This window comes from Meriones unguiculatus, chromosome 16 (assembly GCF_030254825.1).
Source record: "Meriones unguiculatus strain TT.TT164.6M chromosome 16, Bangor_MerUng_6.1, whole genome shotgun sequence".
Taxonomy (NCBI): domain Eukaryota; kingdom Metazoa; phylum Chordata; class Mammalia; order Rodentia; family Muridae; genus Meriones; species Meriones unguiculatus.
The window spans coordinates 17819419-17837238 of NC_083363.1; the positions used below are offsets into that span (position 1 = coordinate 17819419).

Consider the following 17820-nt stretch of genomic DNA (forward strand, 5'->3'; position numbering starts at 1 on the left):
AAAGGTGGGAAGAATCAAACCTCAGACTTCTGGAACTTGGGTTGCTTTCGATTCCAATACTCTCAAAATTGTCATTCCAGGTTAAGGAAGCGGGAAACTTTACCAATTCACAATCAAATTGTTCGATAGGACCCTTTTATTAAGTTAGAGACACACTTGCTTGAAAACCCACAGCGGTCATGTCAAGTCCGAAGGCTGCGATCACAAAGTTCCGTGAGCGTACTTACCCAAACAAACTGAGTCTATAACATCATCATGTGAGACATGTAGATGCTAAATTTTTCCCCCAGGGCTGAGGACCAAATCCAGGGCCTGTCACTCTACCACTGACTAAACTCCTCACAACCCCTAAAAGACATACATAACCGAAATTAACAAAAACGTCGCCTGTAGGTACGGAAAATGAGCAACAGAGGGCGCCAACGTGCCACTCTGGTACTCAAAAATCTGTATGAAAATGCTCTGAGTAAACACAGATTGGCCTGTTTTATATTGTTCCATATGGGGATTTTAAACCGCACTTCTTTGCCAAAACCAGCGCATTGTAACAATAAATAGCATAATGGCAACAATATTTTACATTTTCCTAATGAAATAATGAGGGGATTCTAAATGGTGTTCTGTAGTTTGAAAGGAGATTATAAAACCCTCCACCTTTTATGCAAATGAGTGAAAACTGCAACACTCAGAAATGCACAGCATAGAATTTAAAGCCACCCTAGAGCTCTGATATGTGATGATAATAGCTTCATGATATACTGGATTATATCCACCCTGTGATACCTACCCCTTCCATAGACACCAAGCCATCTAAAATATAAGAAATGAATTCAGCAACGTCTTTAAATACATGTTTCTTTATAGAACTACTACAAGTACAGAATTTTCACTTCCTCTCTAGGCTCTTTCTTCTTTTAACTTATAGTACGTAAGCAATAAAGCAGGAGGCTGCAGTGTGAGGACTGGCAGGCCCATACAACTTGCAAAGTTATTTCGGCACTATTAAAAACTCACAACTTATGTTGAATGACACACATAATTCAATCCTATAAATGACTCTAATTAACGTTATTTTTTTTTACAAAGCCAAATAAAGCACTTCAGACATTGAAGAGAGGAGAAGAGCTGGATTGGCTGGGGTGGGGGATGGGGGCTGACAGAGGACAGTGCTGAGATGGAAGCTCTGTGAGGGCAGAGGAGGGGGCTGTGTGCTGAGTGCCTCACCCAGTTCAGTGCCTCACGTGGCTGGGGACGCCGGGGACACCAGGGACGCCTGGGACCGATGCTGGGAAGGGTGGGAAGCATGCATCCACATCCTTGGAATGGCCGGTGCATGCAGCAGACCTGGACTCCAGCTTTGGGCTTCACCCATCAACTTCCTCTAGTGAGTTGCTGCTAGCCCGGCAGCATCCATAATAAGGGAAGGGGAATACCCAGTTACCTCACGCAACTGCCGAGCCAAGTGACAATTCTGAAACCTGTGGAGTTCTCTAAGATGTCACTCGAACATGAGCACTGCGTTGTGAGCACGGATTCCTTGGCTGCAGGGATGAGCCCAGGGTTTAGGGAGAAGACACAGCTGCGAACGTGGGCAGAGTCTAACCGGAAGTCCCTGTGAAACCGCCATCTAAGGCTCTCTCTACCATCCCACCAGAGACAAAAAGCAAGACCTACTGTAGTACAACAAGAAAACAGAGGCTGCCAAAAAAAAGACCACTATCTGTGGAAGACACGGAAGAGCTCCTGGAGACCTCACCCCACAGAGTTAGGTAACCACTAGCTAATGTTATGCCAGCCTGGAAGAGTAGGTCCTGGGGGGTTGAAAATTACTGAGGTTCAACTATTGTTAATAGTGTGGAGGAGAGTGGCACGCAGCGGAGGAGAAGTTTGGCCTGAAAATAAAAAGACAGCGGTTAACATTAAGACCCTAAGAAATGACACCATATCCAAGAGCCAGAAAGCCAGCCAACCAGCGCCCCCCAAACCATCATTATTAAAGGCATGGTTCACTACTCTAAAAACAAAACACTATTGAGTAACAAACCGAAGAAGCCGTTCTAGCAACATCCACTTACACCGCCAGGGCCTGGTTACAGGAAAACACTACTGTATTATTATGAACAGAGTGATAAACTCCAAAAAGAGACCGTCCTGTCCATACCAAGCCACTCTAAAGCAGAGAATCTGCTGAAAATGTACTTTAGCGGCCACATCTTCAAAATCGAGAAAATAATACAACTCAAACACAATACCCCAGAATGAATCGTGTGTAGCTAAAACAGGTCATGGCCTGTGAGGACCAAGGCACGTAAATGTCATTACAAGAATATAAAACACCAACCTTTGGCTGGAAGAATAAACCACAGGCAGATACATAGTGAGAAGAAAGAAGGAGAAACGGAACCAGAAGGAGTAAATCAACATTAAAAAAAAAAAGCAGATTCAAGATGCCACTGGCGAGAAGAGAAAGAATCCGAAGAATGAAAACGACTGAGTACTAAGAGATCACAACGGATAGGGCCCAAGGTCCGTGCAAGTGGCGAGAGTTCTTAAATTAAAAAACAAGCAAACGAAAAACAACAACAACAGAAGCAAAGCAGGTAAAATGAACAGCTCATCTTCTAAAATGAAATTTTTTTCTGAAAACAGAAGAAACAGGTTTTATCACTGGTCTTAGCCAGCTGGGAACCCTGTGAGCTATAATAATGTCTAGTTATTATAGCTATACATAATATGCACATGGGTGCCACGGTGGCACTACTTTCTGCTCGATTTAGTGCCCGCTGCACAAGAGGAGAGTCATGCTGTACTGTCAATCTGGTCGGGAGCTCTTGGATCCCAGGTGTGACCCTACTAATGGACACGGCATCAAAATGCCCTCCAAATTCAGATCTCTCTACACACAAATCAGGGCAGCTCCCAAACCTCACGAGAGAAGTTTCTTTTGTGGACGCAGAACACCGCAAGCCAAGCGCAGAGAATAAGCGGGTGTGCTGTGTACCCCTGCAGGGGCCGCCCAGGAATGCAGGCAGGAAAGATTGCTAAGGGCCAGAGGTCGGGGAGAACCAGAGCCAAACAGTGCCTGCTGGACATGACAGGACCCTGCACTCAAGACCTCACAGCGGCTGTGGATGCCTACACGAGAGCCAGTCAGGGGTCCAGCACGTCAGGGGTAGGGGTTCCTGAGATCCACCTGAGCTGAGGAGCCACTGGCAAAAAAGCTGTCTTCTGGTGGAGGAAGAGTCAGTTTTCTGTAAGGGAAGGGCTGAGCGGGCCAACCAAGCGCTCCTGGTTGGCCACACCCCAGAGAGTCTGGACAGCAAAAACGGATTCAAAATCAAGAACAGAGAAGGAACCAAGTCTGGGGCTTTACTTGGCGTGCGCATAGCCACGGGTTCAAGGCCATCAGGCCCTGCAGTGAGCTTCCAGCCACAGTGAGAACACAGAGAAGGCTCCAGAACAACGAAAGAAAACTGCGGGACCGGTGCAGATGGTAACACGCTTAAGAGGTTTGAAATGTCTAGACTCTTCAAAGCGTTAAGGACATGGGAATTTTAGAAAAGGTTAATTAAAAGAAACCAAAGGGATGTAACCAGACGCACTGCATGAAAATTAATCAAATTCTAGTATATATATAAAAAAAAACCACTATGAGGGATTTGTGAGCAATCAGATAAGGGTGGATATAGAAAAATACGAAATTATTAACATTTTGCACACGGAGTCGTATTTTGACTGTGCAGAATAATGTTCTTAAAGACAGACACATGCCAAACTGCTCAGGTGCGACGTCCTGTTTGCAGAACGATGCGTGCTGGCAGGCACTGAGAGAGAAGGCGGTGGATGAGCGTTGGTGCCGAGAGATTAACCAACTGGGTGAACACACTCTGATGCTTATCTAGGAAAGCGCTCCTGATAAAGAGGTTTTTTTTAAAAGGCAGAAGCAGGCAAACTGAGACACTATGGGCAACAGGAGGCAGTGGTGGCCTCGGAACACGAAAGGTGACTGCTGTGAAGGTGAAGCTGAATTTTCACTCTAACTTAGAAGGGGCACAGGGCAAATGCCCCCCGCCCTCCGACACCACCTGTAACTGCAGAGACTTTCTGTTTTCAATTCGCGTAAACAGAAGTTAACAAATGGGGCAGGTGTCCTGCGGCCTTGGTTTTAAAAGCCTTTTGCTAAAGTGAGATAACCTGGTGGTTTCTTCCAGCTCTCGGTGGTGGTTTGTGATACCGAGCACTTTAAGTGAAGACCCAGGAGTAAGGCTGTGAGAAACTCATCCACTGGTTTGCATTTCCTCCTTTCTCTAATCAAGTCATTTTGGGCGCTGGGGAGACTGCTCCAGTGGTGCTTACTTACTCTTACAGAGGACTGGAGTCTGGATCCCAGCACCCACCACGTGGGGGCGCTCACAACAACCTGTCGTTCCAGCTCTAGGGGATCTGGTACCATTTTCTGGTTGTCAAGGGCAACCATACGCATGGATGCGGATGCGCACGCACGCACAAAAACAAATACACACATACGCATACAATTAAAAATAAAGTAAACCTTTTAAAAAAAGTTATTTCATGCATGGTGGATCATATGTATAATCTCAGCAGTAGGGAGGCAGAGGCAGGTGAGATGCGGTGAGTACATGGTCAGCCTGGTCTACACAGTAGGTTCTAGGCCAACCAGGTTTACACACTGAGGCCCTGTCCTTTGATGACAAAGACAAGCGCTATTTCATACTAGATCACTGCTGTCTCTGTGTCTCCCTGTTCTTAGCCATTTGTCTTAAAATGTGGCCTCTTCATTATTTTGTTCCCCCAAACACGGCTTCTTTCTGCTTAGAAGGAAATGACTAACCCTTCGTAAATCATCAACCAAGCGCATTTCTTCTCTGTCCTCTTTAGCTCGCCCTTCGCTGGCTTGCGCCTGCCGTTTGTTTTGGGGGAGCAGTTTCATTCCTCCTCCTCCTCACTTCAGTCCACAAGAGCCAGCTCACACCAGGCAGTCCTCAGCCATACCACTGCGCACTGATCTGGGTCTGCCCTGAGACCTGGTTCTCAGTCTGTGGGTCGCAACCCCCAGGCCCACCGGGAAATACATGCCACTTACATTACGATTCATAACAGTGGCAAAATCACAGCTATGAAGTAGCAATGAAAGCAATTTTGTGTTTGGAGGGTCATTGCTACATGAGGAACTGTATTAAAGAGCACAGCGTTAGGAAGGCTGAGAACCACCAAGCTAGAGTCTATGAAAATTTCTGACATTTTAGTGTAAAATTTTAGAGGAGTTAAGGCTGGTATCCTTTCCATTGAAATGGTATTTTAACCGATGATAATATATACATGTACTACCTACATATATATGTAAATATATTAAAGCATTTTTATCTCCCTCAAGCACTAAACAAACTAAGAAACAGACCCCTGGTTCTCCAAGGGCAATGCGTTTGCTGCAGATTCTTGTATGGCCCTGCGATCACACACTGTCACACGGCGCCCTTCCAACAGGGACATCGGAGCCCAGTGCTCAGTAAGCTCACAAAAGTGTCAGCTGCTTGGCGAACCTGACTAATCAAATGGCAGGGTCTGTGTCATTTTCTTCAAGGAACTGGAGAAGCTGTGGGAGGACTCTCACCAGCCCTGCAATGACTTCTGTCCAATAAAAGTCATGGCAAGAAGTGGGGCTGAGAAGATGGCTCAGCCCTTAAAAGCTAAGCTCACAACCGGAACTATGAGAAGGCAAGAACTGTAACTCCCATTATATTTGACCAAATATAATGTATCAGGCTGTATCCGCAGATACAAAAGGAAGCTATAAACAGATGGATCACACGGAAGAGCCAGGAATCATCTGAATCCCAGAAATGTCAGTAAAGGGCTACGGTGCTTTCATGTGAATGATGAAAATATAAATATGTATATGCGCAGAAAAAGGGATTTTCATTTGTGAGGGGAGAAAAGAAAAACTCAGAAACTTGTGCATATTTTCAGCGCAGAGTCCCAGATTCCCCGGCCCCACCTTTGCTATATAAATCTAATATGGATTAGGCTTTCTTGATCTCTTTATAAGTCATCACTCCAGAAAAGCTAAGATGACAAGTTAACAAAATGTTAAATTCACAATTTGTCACAATTGCCTGAGGAGTGGTAAATAGGGGTAAATATGCATCTCAGAAGACTATCCCAGAACTAGAGAAATGGTGATATAAGAGTGAATGCCTAGTCTCACCTCTTAAACCAAGGCTTCTCAAATTTAAATGATCCCTCCCTTTCAAATGAATCCTCATAGAAGCCAGGCCTATAACCCAAACGTCACCACCTTCTAGATGCACAAGCTGTGTCTTCAAACATATTCTGCTCTGTGGTGTGCTGTTGGCATCTAACTTTGGCACAGCTCCTGATTCATAGCACATCCTCTCCTGACCTGTGGTCCAGCTTAGGAGCATCAGCCTCCAAAGGTCTTCCTGGATGCTGAGCCTGGCATAATTTTATGGGTAATGCTGGGGCATGCAATACAAAGAAGAGATGTTGAATGCTAAAGCATTCCATCAGGTTTATACATATAATCTACAAAGAGATGTTACCTTATCATCCCCACATAACACAACTTAAGGACTAAAGCACGAAGGTTCCAGCATCTACGGTGAGCGAAGATATAGACAGAGATGTCTGCTGTATTGCAACCCTATGCCTGTTTCACACTTACAGAAACCTTCTCTGACATGTCTACACCTTACTTTTAAGGAATTTAATGGAGGGGCACGGTGCCCCACCCAAAGACCAATAAAGTACATAGAGAGGCCTTTCACTTGGACCAGAACTACAGACAACCAGGGACGCACTGAAATCTATCCTCTAAACTGAGTTCACCCAAGGTCCAGGAAAGACTTGGCATTGTCGGTGAAATAGGATATATAAAATAGGACACACAAATGCTCCATCTACTCACAAGGGCAGTATGGAATGACAGGTACCACAGGACCAGAAACTGAGCAGCAAGCCCTGGCTGGAACTAGTTACCAACATTCTGAGGGCACCAAACCCTCCTCTGGAACTTGCTCACGATAGGAAGGGCCGTTCTTGACTATTGTAAGTTTCCTTCCATTTATGTTTATAATCTGTGAGCCGCGCAATTCAGTTTATCCAAGCTGCTATTATTCTTAGTATAACTGGCACATCTATAAGAAATTAAATTTTTTTTTTTTTTTTGTTTTTTGTTTTTTTTGTTTCTAAGCAGCACATGCATGCTGGGAGCCCAAAGGAAGACAGAAGAGGGCATAAGGTCCTCAGAACTCATATGTTACTGATGGCTGTGAGCAGCCATGTGAGTGCTAAAAACTGAACCTGGGTCCTCCACAAGAGCAGCCACTGAGCCTCCTTCTCTAGGATCATCAGTTAATTGCTCAAAGACATTTTCCTATGGACTCCACTCTTGGCTTCTAGACTATCTTGTTAACACACTTTTCATCCTTTGCTCCTAACCCACTTTCACATTAGAGTGAAAAGTGTTCCATGAGTTCATTTTGAGCTCTGCTGTCCACACAGCTCTAATGTCGGCTGGCACTTCCAACATATGTTAACCTTTAAAAAGTTTGGTGACCTGACACTTTTTTTTTTTAACTTACACTTATATTACATTTTGTCTCCTCTTCAGACACTGGAGTACACTAAAGTGAAGGTAAATTAACAGCACTAACCGTCTTCCGGTTTGATCCCCAATCTGATTTTCCAGCTTCTGCAGCTCTGCCGTGTACGCCTCTATCCGAGCATTGCACACCATGAGGTTCTTAACGGCGTGTAAAACCTGGTCTTTTTTTGTACTCAGGGAGAGCAGCTTCCATATTCCTTCCCGCATTCGGATTTCTAGGTCTATTTTCTCCCGGATGCTGCAGTCCTAAAATAGAAAGCCGCTTGTAAGAGGTCGCGATAGTCTAGAACTACCGTTGGAGACGGGCAATGGGAAATGTGCTAGACACCATTTGTTTTCGTGCCATTCTGAGCATGAAGCCGAGCTTCACAGAATGAAACAAAGACAGCTATTTTAGAAAGCCATTTGCAAAATTCTTAAATTTCTTTCATTATTAGGAATTCTTTCCATCATTACTGGCTAAAACCAACAGAAACAAAGATGAGAAAAACATGTTGCTACCATAAACTCCATTAGCTTTGCAGGGTTCTCAAAACTCATGTCTGCCTAGAACTCTAAAGTGTGCCCTTATTTGTATACAGAAGTTTGCACATGTTATTAATTAAAGCCAGATCACATTGGATGAGAATTGGTCTCAAATCTTAATAAGGCCACGAAAAGACACAAGGCCACGTAAAGACACAGGCATACATACAGAGAGGTTGCATATAGATACAGACACAGAGGGCCTATAAGAAGACAAAGACACACACACACACACACACACACACACACAGCTGGTCACATGAGGGCACACAGAGAGAGGGCCCTATGACGACCATGTGAAGACAGAGATGGAACCCAGCAGGTGGAGGGAACCGGCCCAGAACCTGAGAAAGGCAAGAGAGAAAGTTCTCGAGGGCCCACAGAGGGTGATAGAGATGGAACTGCCGACGTGCTGACTTTTGACCTCCAGAGCAAGAATGCGTTGGCCATTTGCTACATGTGCTAAGGCAACCTTTGGAGATACACAATAAGTAGGGAGAGATGGTTGCTCAGCAGAGGTGAATGCTTGCTGCTTGTACAATGGACCGGAGTTCAGCGACCAGCACACACTTCCGGCAGCTCAAAACTGCCTGTAACCCCAGGGGAACCAACACCCTCTCCACATCTCCCCTCACGCTCTTCCCCACTCCTACCACACACATATAAATAAAAATGTCTTTTAAGCATACAACACCAAGGATAAGCACTACTCATCACGCAGGGTCAGATCATGAGTGCCACAGGAGGCTGCCATATGACTGAGGGACGCGGAAAGAGCAGACAGCTGAATAAAGGCACCAAGGCTCAGCTTCAGAGAAGGCTGGGCTGGTCATCTCAGGGAGCAACAGAGACGAAACTCAGGAGCCAAGGCTAGAAGCTCCGTGCCTGGGAATCGCCGGAGGCCTTGGCTGCTGCGACAGGGACTCAGCTCACCAAGAAATTTCTTTTGTAGTTTGGTTCTGGTTCTTGGTCTGCAATGGTCTCATTCAAAACACAGATCTTGTCTGTACCATTAAGTCTATCAGCAACAGGCACAGTCCTCACTTCATCCCCAGAAACTGTAAGCATGATAAGCCACAAAGGCCCTCCATCTATATGCACAAGTGCAAAACCCACGCGTATCTAAAAGTTCAGTGAGGAGCCTGGCCTGGCCTCAGCAGTCACAACTATTACTCTCCGGTTGTACCAAAATATCAGTTTAAAAATGTGACTAGGATCTAATCATACAAGTGTGGGCAGTCATTTCAAAAAGAAGAAAAGAAGCCGGTTAGGGGAGCTGACCGTCTTTGACCGTTAGCCCCCCCAAAGCAAACTGCTAGATGGTTTGACTTGACTCTCCAGGCTTAGTCGGCTGAGCTATTCAGGCAAGGGGACAGAGCCCTCTAACCACCTTCTGTAATCACATCACAGAGTCGTCACACGGCTAGGGCGCCGTCCCTTTCCGCTCTTTCTTTGCGCATGGCTGTATGCCACCAACTCTTGTTTCATCCGTGTAGGACTCGTGGGCCCCAAAGTCTTTTTTTTTTTTTCCTTTTCACGTCATCAGCAATTAACTGTAAGAGCCATCTATGTGACCCACATGTCTGCAGTAACGAACGGTGAAGGCTGGTTAGCGCAGCACGCTGGGAGCGACTTGAAGCTGAGATGAGCCGCTTTACCCCACGGCGCAAATATAAATAAGTGCCATCTGGCCCCTCAAAACTCAGCTTTGCCTTTTAAACGCAGAGACGAGACAGTTGATCAGACTGGCACAGAAGGTCTGAAAGCTGGCTGCGTGGATCCGAGGATAAGCGGCGCCACAGGGCAAGGGCCTCACAAAAGTACCTGGCCCATTCATCCAGGGACTGTGGAGGCAGGGCCAGGCGTTTAGGGGCCTCAGTGCAGGGGTTCTCAACCTGTGGGGAACCGCTGCGCTCCTGTTTCAGGGGCTCAGCCGGACTGCGCCCCTGGGACGGTGAAATTCCAGGATCCTAAGGTTGCAACAACCTGACGGAACCAGCAGGGGGCCACAGCCACGCTACACATTCGCCTGGGCTTGGGGCTTCCATCCTGTCTGCGAGGAGTGCCTCCTCCCATCACCAGTTGAAAAGGACTCAGGAAGCCACAGAAGCTTGGGAAATAGCAAAGACAAGAACCCTCAGGTCTTCAGAGGAAAGCAAACAAAAGCTTGATTAATTAAAACTAAGTTAATGTTCACAAAAGAAATGAGGGATACGTGCCAGTTACTAGAATTTCATCCTTTGCAGCAGAAGTTAGCAAACTCTGGCCTGGTTGGTGCCTGGTTTTTGTTGTTGTACCGAGTCACAGGACCTCATAAAAAAGCATGGTACTGAATCACGCTGGCTTATACTGACTATGGCCACTTTCACAATGGCCGAGCTGAGACATTTAAAAATGGTGTACGCATGCACCATCTTTGAACACCACTGCTGCAAGTTTGTGTTTCCCACACAACTTGTTAGCACACACCCACTCTACATGGAGAAGGAAGGAACCCTCTCACCAACAACACTGGGCAGCCCTAGGCAAGGAACAGTTTACAGAGCAAAAGGACCAGTCTTCACTTAGGTATGCATGGTACTGCCCAGGAGAAATCGCTCTCTGGGGCCATCCAGTGGGATTGGGGATCGCGAAAGCAGGGGCACCCACGGTTCATGCAGTGACATTGACCGGCCTCCACGAGGTCTGAAGAACTGATATCATCCCTGTTTCTGCCCCCCAGGGCACAGCCAGGCAAAGTTAAGGATGACTGCAGGCGTCCTGCTGGAGTGGTGGACAGAGAGTCCCCAAGAAGAGCCTCCCTCACTTTTAGGGTTCCATTCTCCCGATAAGGGCCTGCGTATAATCGGGCCAAACAAACCCACGTCGCTGTCCTGATACAGGAAGTAGTTAAAGTTAACAGCAGCTAAGAAGAAACAGAGCAAAGCTAAAAACAGAACAGGCAGACCCTCTGAAAGTACGGGGTGGGGGGTAGGGGGTGGAGAGACAGCTCAACAGCAGGGCTTACTGTTCTTCAGGGGATGCATTCGGTTCCCAGAACCCACAACGCGCAGCTCCAGGGGACCCAACACCTTCCCCTGGCCTCCCAGGTACCCCACACACACGAGCACAACACACACACAAATAAATCTTTAAGATAAATAAAAGTAGAAGTGGGGAGAGAGTGAGATGGCCCAGTGGACAGAGTGCTCACTGACCTGAGTTCACCCACAGAAAAGTCAGGCAGCAGGGTGTGCCTGCGTAACCCCAGTGATGGGGAAGGAAAGACAGACAGATCCCGAAGGCTTTCTGGCAGTCAGTCTAGCAAAAAGGAAAAGCTCCAGGTTCAAAAAGAGATACGGTCTCCCCCTCACACACACACCCAGGAGCACACCTTTCATGTCAGGACAGGTGTGGCAGAGGCAGACATATCTCTGTGACTTCAAGTTCAGCCTGCCCTACAGACTGAGTCCCAGTCCAGCTGGGGGCTACATACTAAGATCTTGACTCAAAAAAAAAAAAAACAATGGAGAAATAAAGACACTGAAGTTGACCTCTGCCCTCCTTATGTGCGTGCACAGACAAGCATAACTCTACACACATGTGCACAGAAGAGAAACTAGAGAGTAATCTAATTCACAATTTATAAGGACAAAAAATGTTTCTTCTCAAACTTTATTCCCACTTGTGCTTTCTGTAGGAGCTTAAACTGTACAAGGAAGAATGGTTAGCTGCTCGGAGGGGTAGGACAAAGGGATATAATAAAAACAGTCATTTCGCAAACTTGTCCTCCTGCCACTGCCTATGCTCCCTCAGATAGAGAGGCCAGTGAGCCCTACACCTTTCTAAGACAGGCATTTCAGCCGTTCTGCAGCTGAATTCTATGGCCTCAGTTCCCTGGACCCAGAACCCTACATGGACTATTCAGAGTTGCACAGCATAGTGAGATCTGACCCGATTCTCAGTCCCAAACCAGTACGCTGTGTGTGAGGAATGGGAGGCACCTCCCAGGTTGCAGTAGAGCTCAGAGGACCAAACCTCTGGTCTCATCCTATCAGATCACAGATCTCATTCACGGGACACACACACACACACACACACACACACACACACACACCAAGCAACCCAGTGTTAGCCAAGTACAAAATTCCCCTCACTCACTCAATATTCCTGTGAAGTTGAAACCTATTACTAGTTTGTTGTTTATCTTCAAGACACAAACAAAAACCGATTCTACATTTTAATTATTCTGATATTATAATGCTTAGAAATTTAGTATCTTACCATATTTACGTAAACCAGCCCTAACATAGTTGCTATATATGGTATTTGAGTATCATACAGTTCCACCTAAGTCAGGCTTGGTGGGGCACTCCTATAATCTCCACAGAAGGAAGGTGGAGGCACGATTCAAGGTTATCCTTGCAAAATGTAAACAGGACAGGCAGAAGTCATAATAAAAAAAGAGGAAATGCTCTACAAAAGATTTGCAAGTTCAGTGACTGTTAGAAAACAGCTCATGTTGCTATCTGTACGGTCTGCTCGATAACTCGAAGCCAGGCTCAACTTTTCAGAGAATTACTGAGGACTTCCTAACAAAGCCATATCTACTAAAGAAATTCTATGAAACGGCAGTCTTCGTCTTGACCCACAAATGTGTCAGCTGTATATGGTTCAAATTACTATACCTCAGGAATGCAAAAGAAAGGGAAAATTAAAATGGAAGTGAAGATGCAGGTAAAAAGACACGAGGATTTTCTTTTCATTAAAATGCCAAAACGGTGAACAGAAGGAATGCTTTTAACACTTGACTGATGTTGCCAAGAAATATTCTCAACCACACTAAGCATAAGAGTTTTACATGGCCAGAAAAGCAAACACTGGATTTGTTCGCGATTCACCGTCCTCCTTTTTCCTAGTATTTGTGCAAGAATCCATGCTTAAACTTACACCTTTCTGTAACCCCTCTGCCCTCCACAGTTTAATGCTCGCCCACACCCCGCTGTGAACAGCGCCCTGCATTAGATGCACAGGTATGCGGGCACCCGCTCCTGGGGCATCCCCTCCTTTGCAAGCCTGGGAAAACCCGCAGGTGGGAAGAGCCCCGGCGTCGGCGTCTTCCTCCAGCCCTGGGCTTCGGTCTCCTCCCTGGGTGCAGCCTACGGGCGTGCAACACCACGGAGCACGCGCGGCTCCGGGTCTCCGTCCGGGCTGCAGCTCGCCAGCCCCCTGCCTCGCTCACCTGCTGCGCGGGGAGGACCCTCAGCAGCTGCCCCTCCATCCCGGCGCAAGTCGCAAGCCGCGGACGATTTGAAAAGCGCGCCCCGGGGCCGCAGCTGCAGACCGCACCAACTGCCCGGCCGTACCAAGTGCGGGCTGCAGGGGGAACCCAGCCCTCGGCGCCGCGCACGCGCACTGGGGGCGCTCCGGCTGCCGCCGCCAGCGCAGTCGGGAAGACCCGAGGGCTCTGAGCCGACCCTCGGCAACGACGGGACTTAAGCGCGGGCGGGGGGGAGGGCGGGGCCTGGGAGTGTGGTGGGCGGGGCCGGCAGGTGGGTGGAGCCTTGGTGGGCGGGGCCTGAACTAAGATACTGCGCCTGGGTGGGCTGCACGGAAGCCAGACGGGGGAGTTGGGGGAAAGGGAGGTGTCTCTGCTAGTGGGCGGGGCTTGAGCCAGTGGGCGGGGTGGGGCCTTAGGTGTTCTCAGGTTGGAGAGCTAAGCTTCTTCCTGCATCCCGCCTGACGTTCTTTAGCCGTGGACCGAGCCGCTGAGCTGAACCCCACAGGCTACTCAAGGATAGAAGGTCCCATTGTCTGGCTCTCAAACATGGTTTCACCCAAAGATCGTGCTCTTCAAAGGCTGGAAGACAGACACCTGATCAGACGTTTTGCGAGTTCTTCTGTCCCTGGGTATATTCGCTTCTGAAGTGGCAGCAAATAGCGCTCTCCAGAAGCCTGGTCTCAAGGGTTGGACTAGAGGCCTCAAGCATGGCAGGCAACTGGCCTACCACTGAGCTATCCAGCTCAAACACTACCTTTAATTAAAGGATGTACACACCCTTGTAAAGTGTTTCGAATTATCCCTCGGTTTATCTTGTACAGGAAATGTCTAGGGCTTAGGACATTTTCCTCCCGAGGGAAGACTCTACCTAGTCAGCAATTCTACCTCACCTCACAAAAGGCCTCACCTCACTCTTCCCTCTAACAACTGTCTGACCCTGCTTATTTATTTACCTTGGACATCCTCTCTTGGGTCTGTTGTCCCAGTGTTCCACCTTCCTCACGCTTGTCCCAGGGTAGACTTCAAGTTACATGGTCATCTTACTCACAAACCTCCTCCTTACAGCAACTAAGTGGAAGATGTGCTTCCTAAAAACAAAATGAGTGGGCCAGGGAGATGACTCGGCAAGCAAGGGTACCTAGCTAATGCCAACCTCCTGACCTGAGTTCCAATCCCCAGGATCCATACGGTGGAAGGAGGGAATCCACTCCCAAAAGTCATATCCACGTGTGTGTCAGGACATGGGCATACCTCCCCCCCCACATTGAACACACGCACACATACAGACAGAGAGATATATCTATACATCTATAGATAGATGTATGAATATGTATATCTGTGTGTATGTGAATGTATATATTTCTTCTCTCAAGCGGGTAATTACCTGGTTGAAAGCCTCTGGACTGGGTGATAAGATGCCCAGTTAGGAGAGACTTCCTTCTAGCGCCTGTAATGACCCATGATTGTAAAGTGTGTGAAACTCAAAAATGCCGACACCCACCTCACCCAGTTCCCTCCAAACACAGGTCTGAATGCATGGTCATTAGGTGCCCTTTGCCCTAGCGCACAACTCGCTTGTGCTATTACTTTGTGGCATAATTATCCCCTGCTAACCTGTGCTGCAGGAGCCAGGCACAATACCTGACTCACAGAAAAAATACACAGAGAGCTCATCTTCAGATGCACAGCGTTTAACCATCCAACACACACAGCTCTCAGACTCAGATCAAAATACGCGCCAAGGACAGCACCTGGAGAAAACCAAAAAGATGAGCCTCAAAATGGACGCTGATGTGGAAATATTGACGGATGAGTACTGCAAATTAATCAACCCAGGAAGAAATCTGGGAGAAGCCGTGTTTAGTCCTTAACTGTGCACTATAGATAGTTGCTGTTAAAGACTTTTGGAGAAGAAATAATGTCGGCCTGTCTCTTTCTTAATCATCAAGGGATGTGTCCCGGAAGTGCTTAAGTGCTTACTGACTAGCTGGTGATTAAAGTCCCTCAGAATAGGATTTCTGTTTCCTTATTTATCCCCAGGTCCTTTCTTGTTACTGCTAGTTTCATCAAACATAGTTCTCTTTGATGTCTGTAATGCGTATAAAAATAGAACCAGCCATCAGAGCACCAGAAGGTTAAAGAGCGGTAGCTGAGGATGTGCCCTGATTGGCAGGATGCTTGCCTAGCCTGCACAAGGTCCTGAGTTCATTCCCCAGCAGGGCATCATCTGAGCGTGGGATAATTGCCAGTAATCCTAGTACTCCAGAAGTAGGGGCAAGACAATCAAAAGACCCAGGTTATCCGTGGCTACAAAGTGAGTGGAGGCTGATGAGGACTCCAAGAGACACTGCCAAAAAGAAAGTAAGATGGGTTAAAGAGCTCACAAGAAGCAATTGTATTCATTTGAGAATTTATTTCTCTAGCAACTAGAAGAAAATAAGAAGTACTATTTTTGACTCTTTCAGAGCTAAGTTGAGTCATCTTTTAACTCCCCTCAGGTTCTTCCAGAATGTGTGAGCTATCCACCCACCTGCTCAGGTTTGCTCCAGCTGGAGGCTGAATAAGGGGATCTTTTCAGTGTTGATTATAATACGGGCATTATTTATATTATCGATGTGAAAAATAGAGATTAATTCATGATTAAATAGAAAGCAATAGAACAAAGTAACCAAATAAGACAATAAGTGTTAAAAGTATGTTTTCTTATATTATTCTCCTAACTTTCACTGGCCTGGAACTCACAAGAGATGCCCCTGCATATGCCTCTGGAGTGCTGGGATTCAAGACATGCCACACTGTGCCCAGACTCATTGGCTTTTTGAAACATAGTTTATGACAGAATAGGCAGCTCTTGATATTTTTATTTCATTGAAGATTCTCAAAAAAATTTCCCATTTGAAAATTATCTTGGAAGGTCAGTGAGATAGACAACTTAACAGGTAAAGGAGCTGGCTGCCAAGGTTGACAACCTGAATCCTATCCCTGAGACCTATGTGGTAGGAAAAACAGAACTGACTCCCATTAGTTGTCCTCTGACCTCACACATGTTGTTGTATACAAATGCCCACCCTATTCTATCCCCCACAGGATGAATAGATACATAGATAGATAGATAGATAGATAGATAGATAGATAGATAGATATTCTTTTTTGTTTAATTTAGAGGGGTTTCTTTACTTAACTGTTCATTTTGTAGGTAATAAAATTAAAATGAATTCCGTAGAGGAATTGTATTTTGTATTATATATAAAAGGGAAGGAAAGGAGAAAGGAGGGAGGAAGAAAGAGGGAAAGGGGGAAGGAAAAAAGAAGAGACAAGGGGGAAGGGAGAGAGAGAGATAAGGAGAGAGAGAGAGAGAGAGAGAGAGAGAGAGAGAGAGGTAAAAATGCTAAACAGAGACATTATTTTTTAAATGAATAAGCCATAAGCTACAAACAACTAAAGCATCATATAATCTTACAAAGGATACAGGATGCTGAGTCTGAGGACTTAGCCCTACAATGCTGGGAAGGCTGCTCATTTTCCTACCTGTAAAACAAGACTGCTAATAGCTATCTTGTCTTTTTAAAGTCGAGACAGAGACAGATAAGATAAAAAGTGCCCCGAAACCTTCTCAATCCACAAACAGAAGCCATTACTACTAAAGGAAGAACTTACCTGCTCCTAAAGTCAACTATCTTAGACCCAGAGAACTCTTAAGAGCAGACTGGGGAAACATATATAGTCAGAAATATTCATGATACATCACCTACCACTGACAATACTGAGAATCTGTATGTGTAGGGGTCAGGAAGGGAGGCTGGTACACACCTGTTGTCTCAGCTGTTGTGAAGGCTGAGGAAGGGTTAAAAGTCTGAGGCCACCAGGACCATGTAGCAAGCCAGTCAGAAAAAAATAGAAAGGGGCTGGGAATATTAGCTCACTGGCAAAGAACCAAACAAACACAAGACATTGGTTCGATCCCCAGTGCTGAAAATGCATAAGCTCATAAAAATCCATCTGGAAAACAGCCCAGCTGTATGGGCTGGGCATTAAATCCACACAGTAAATAAAATATAAATATTGGTTAGGATTATTATTAGTCTATAAATTGCAGGTGAAAGATGAGAGGGTTGAGATTTTATGGCTTGTAAGTTGATCAATATTAATCCAGTAATGCTAAAGTTTGTAAGGTGGGAATCTAATCAATATTGGCAGAGAAGATACAAATGTGCCCAATCACTCCGGAAGGAAAGTGGAAATATATGGTTGAAAAATGTATGTGCGTACACGCATATGTGTGTCCATATATAAATTCCACTCTGAGGTATCTATCCTTTCCTTTAAAAAAAAAAAAACCTTGAAAATCTGCACTGGCAACATTGCGCTTGTAATAGAAAAAAAATACCAA

General features: G+C 46.2%; 1 protein-coding gene across 2 annotated transcripts in view; it reads right to left on the minus strand.

Annotated features, from left to right (window-relative positions):
* Rtkn2 (rhotekin 2) overlaps window positions 1–13618 on the minus strand; it is a 62155-nt gene extending 48537 nt beyond the window's left edge. The window contains exons 1-2 of one of the 2 annotated variants that reach the window (XM_021635247.2): window positions 13392–13618; window positions 7695–7891 (exon numbers count right to left, since the gene is read on the minus strand). In XM_021635247.2, the coding sequence (XP_021490922.1) occupies window positions 7695–7891; window positions 13392–13430 (236 nt within the window). In that variant the 5' untranslated portion in view covers window positions 13431–13618. The remainder of the gene's footprint in view (window positions 1–7694; window positions 7892–13391) is intronic. The other variant, XM_060369417.1, reaches the window with a different exon arrangement.
* Window positions 13619–17820: the final 4202 nt, after the last annotated feature.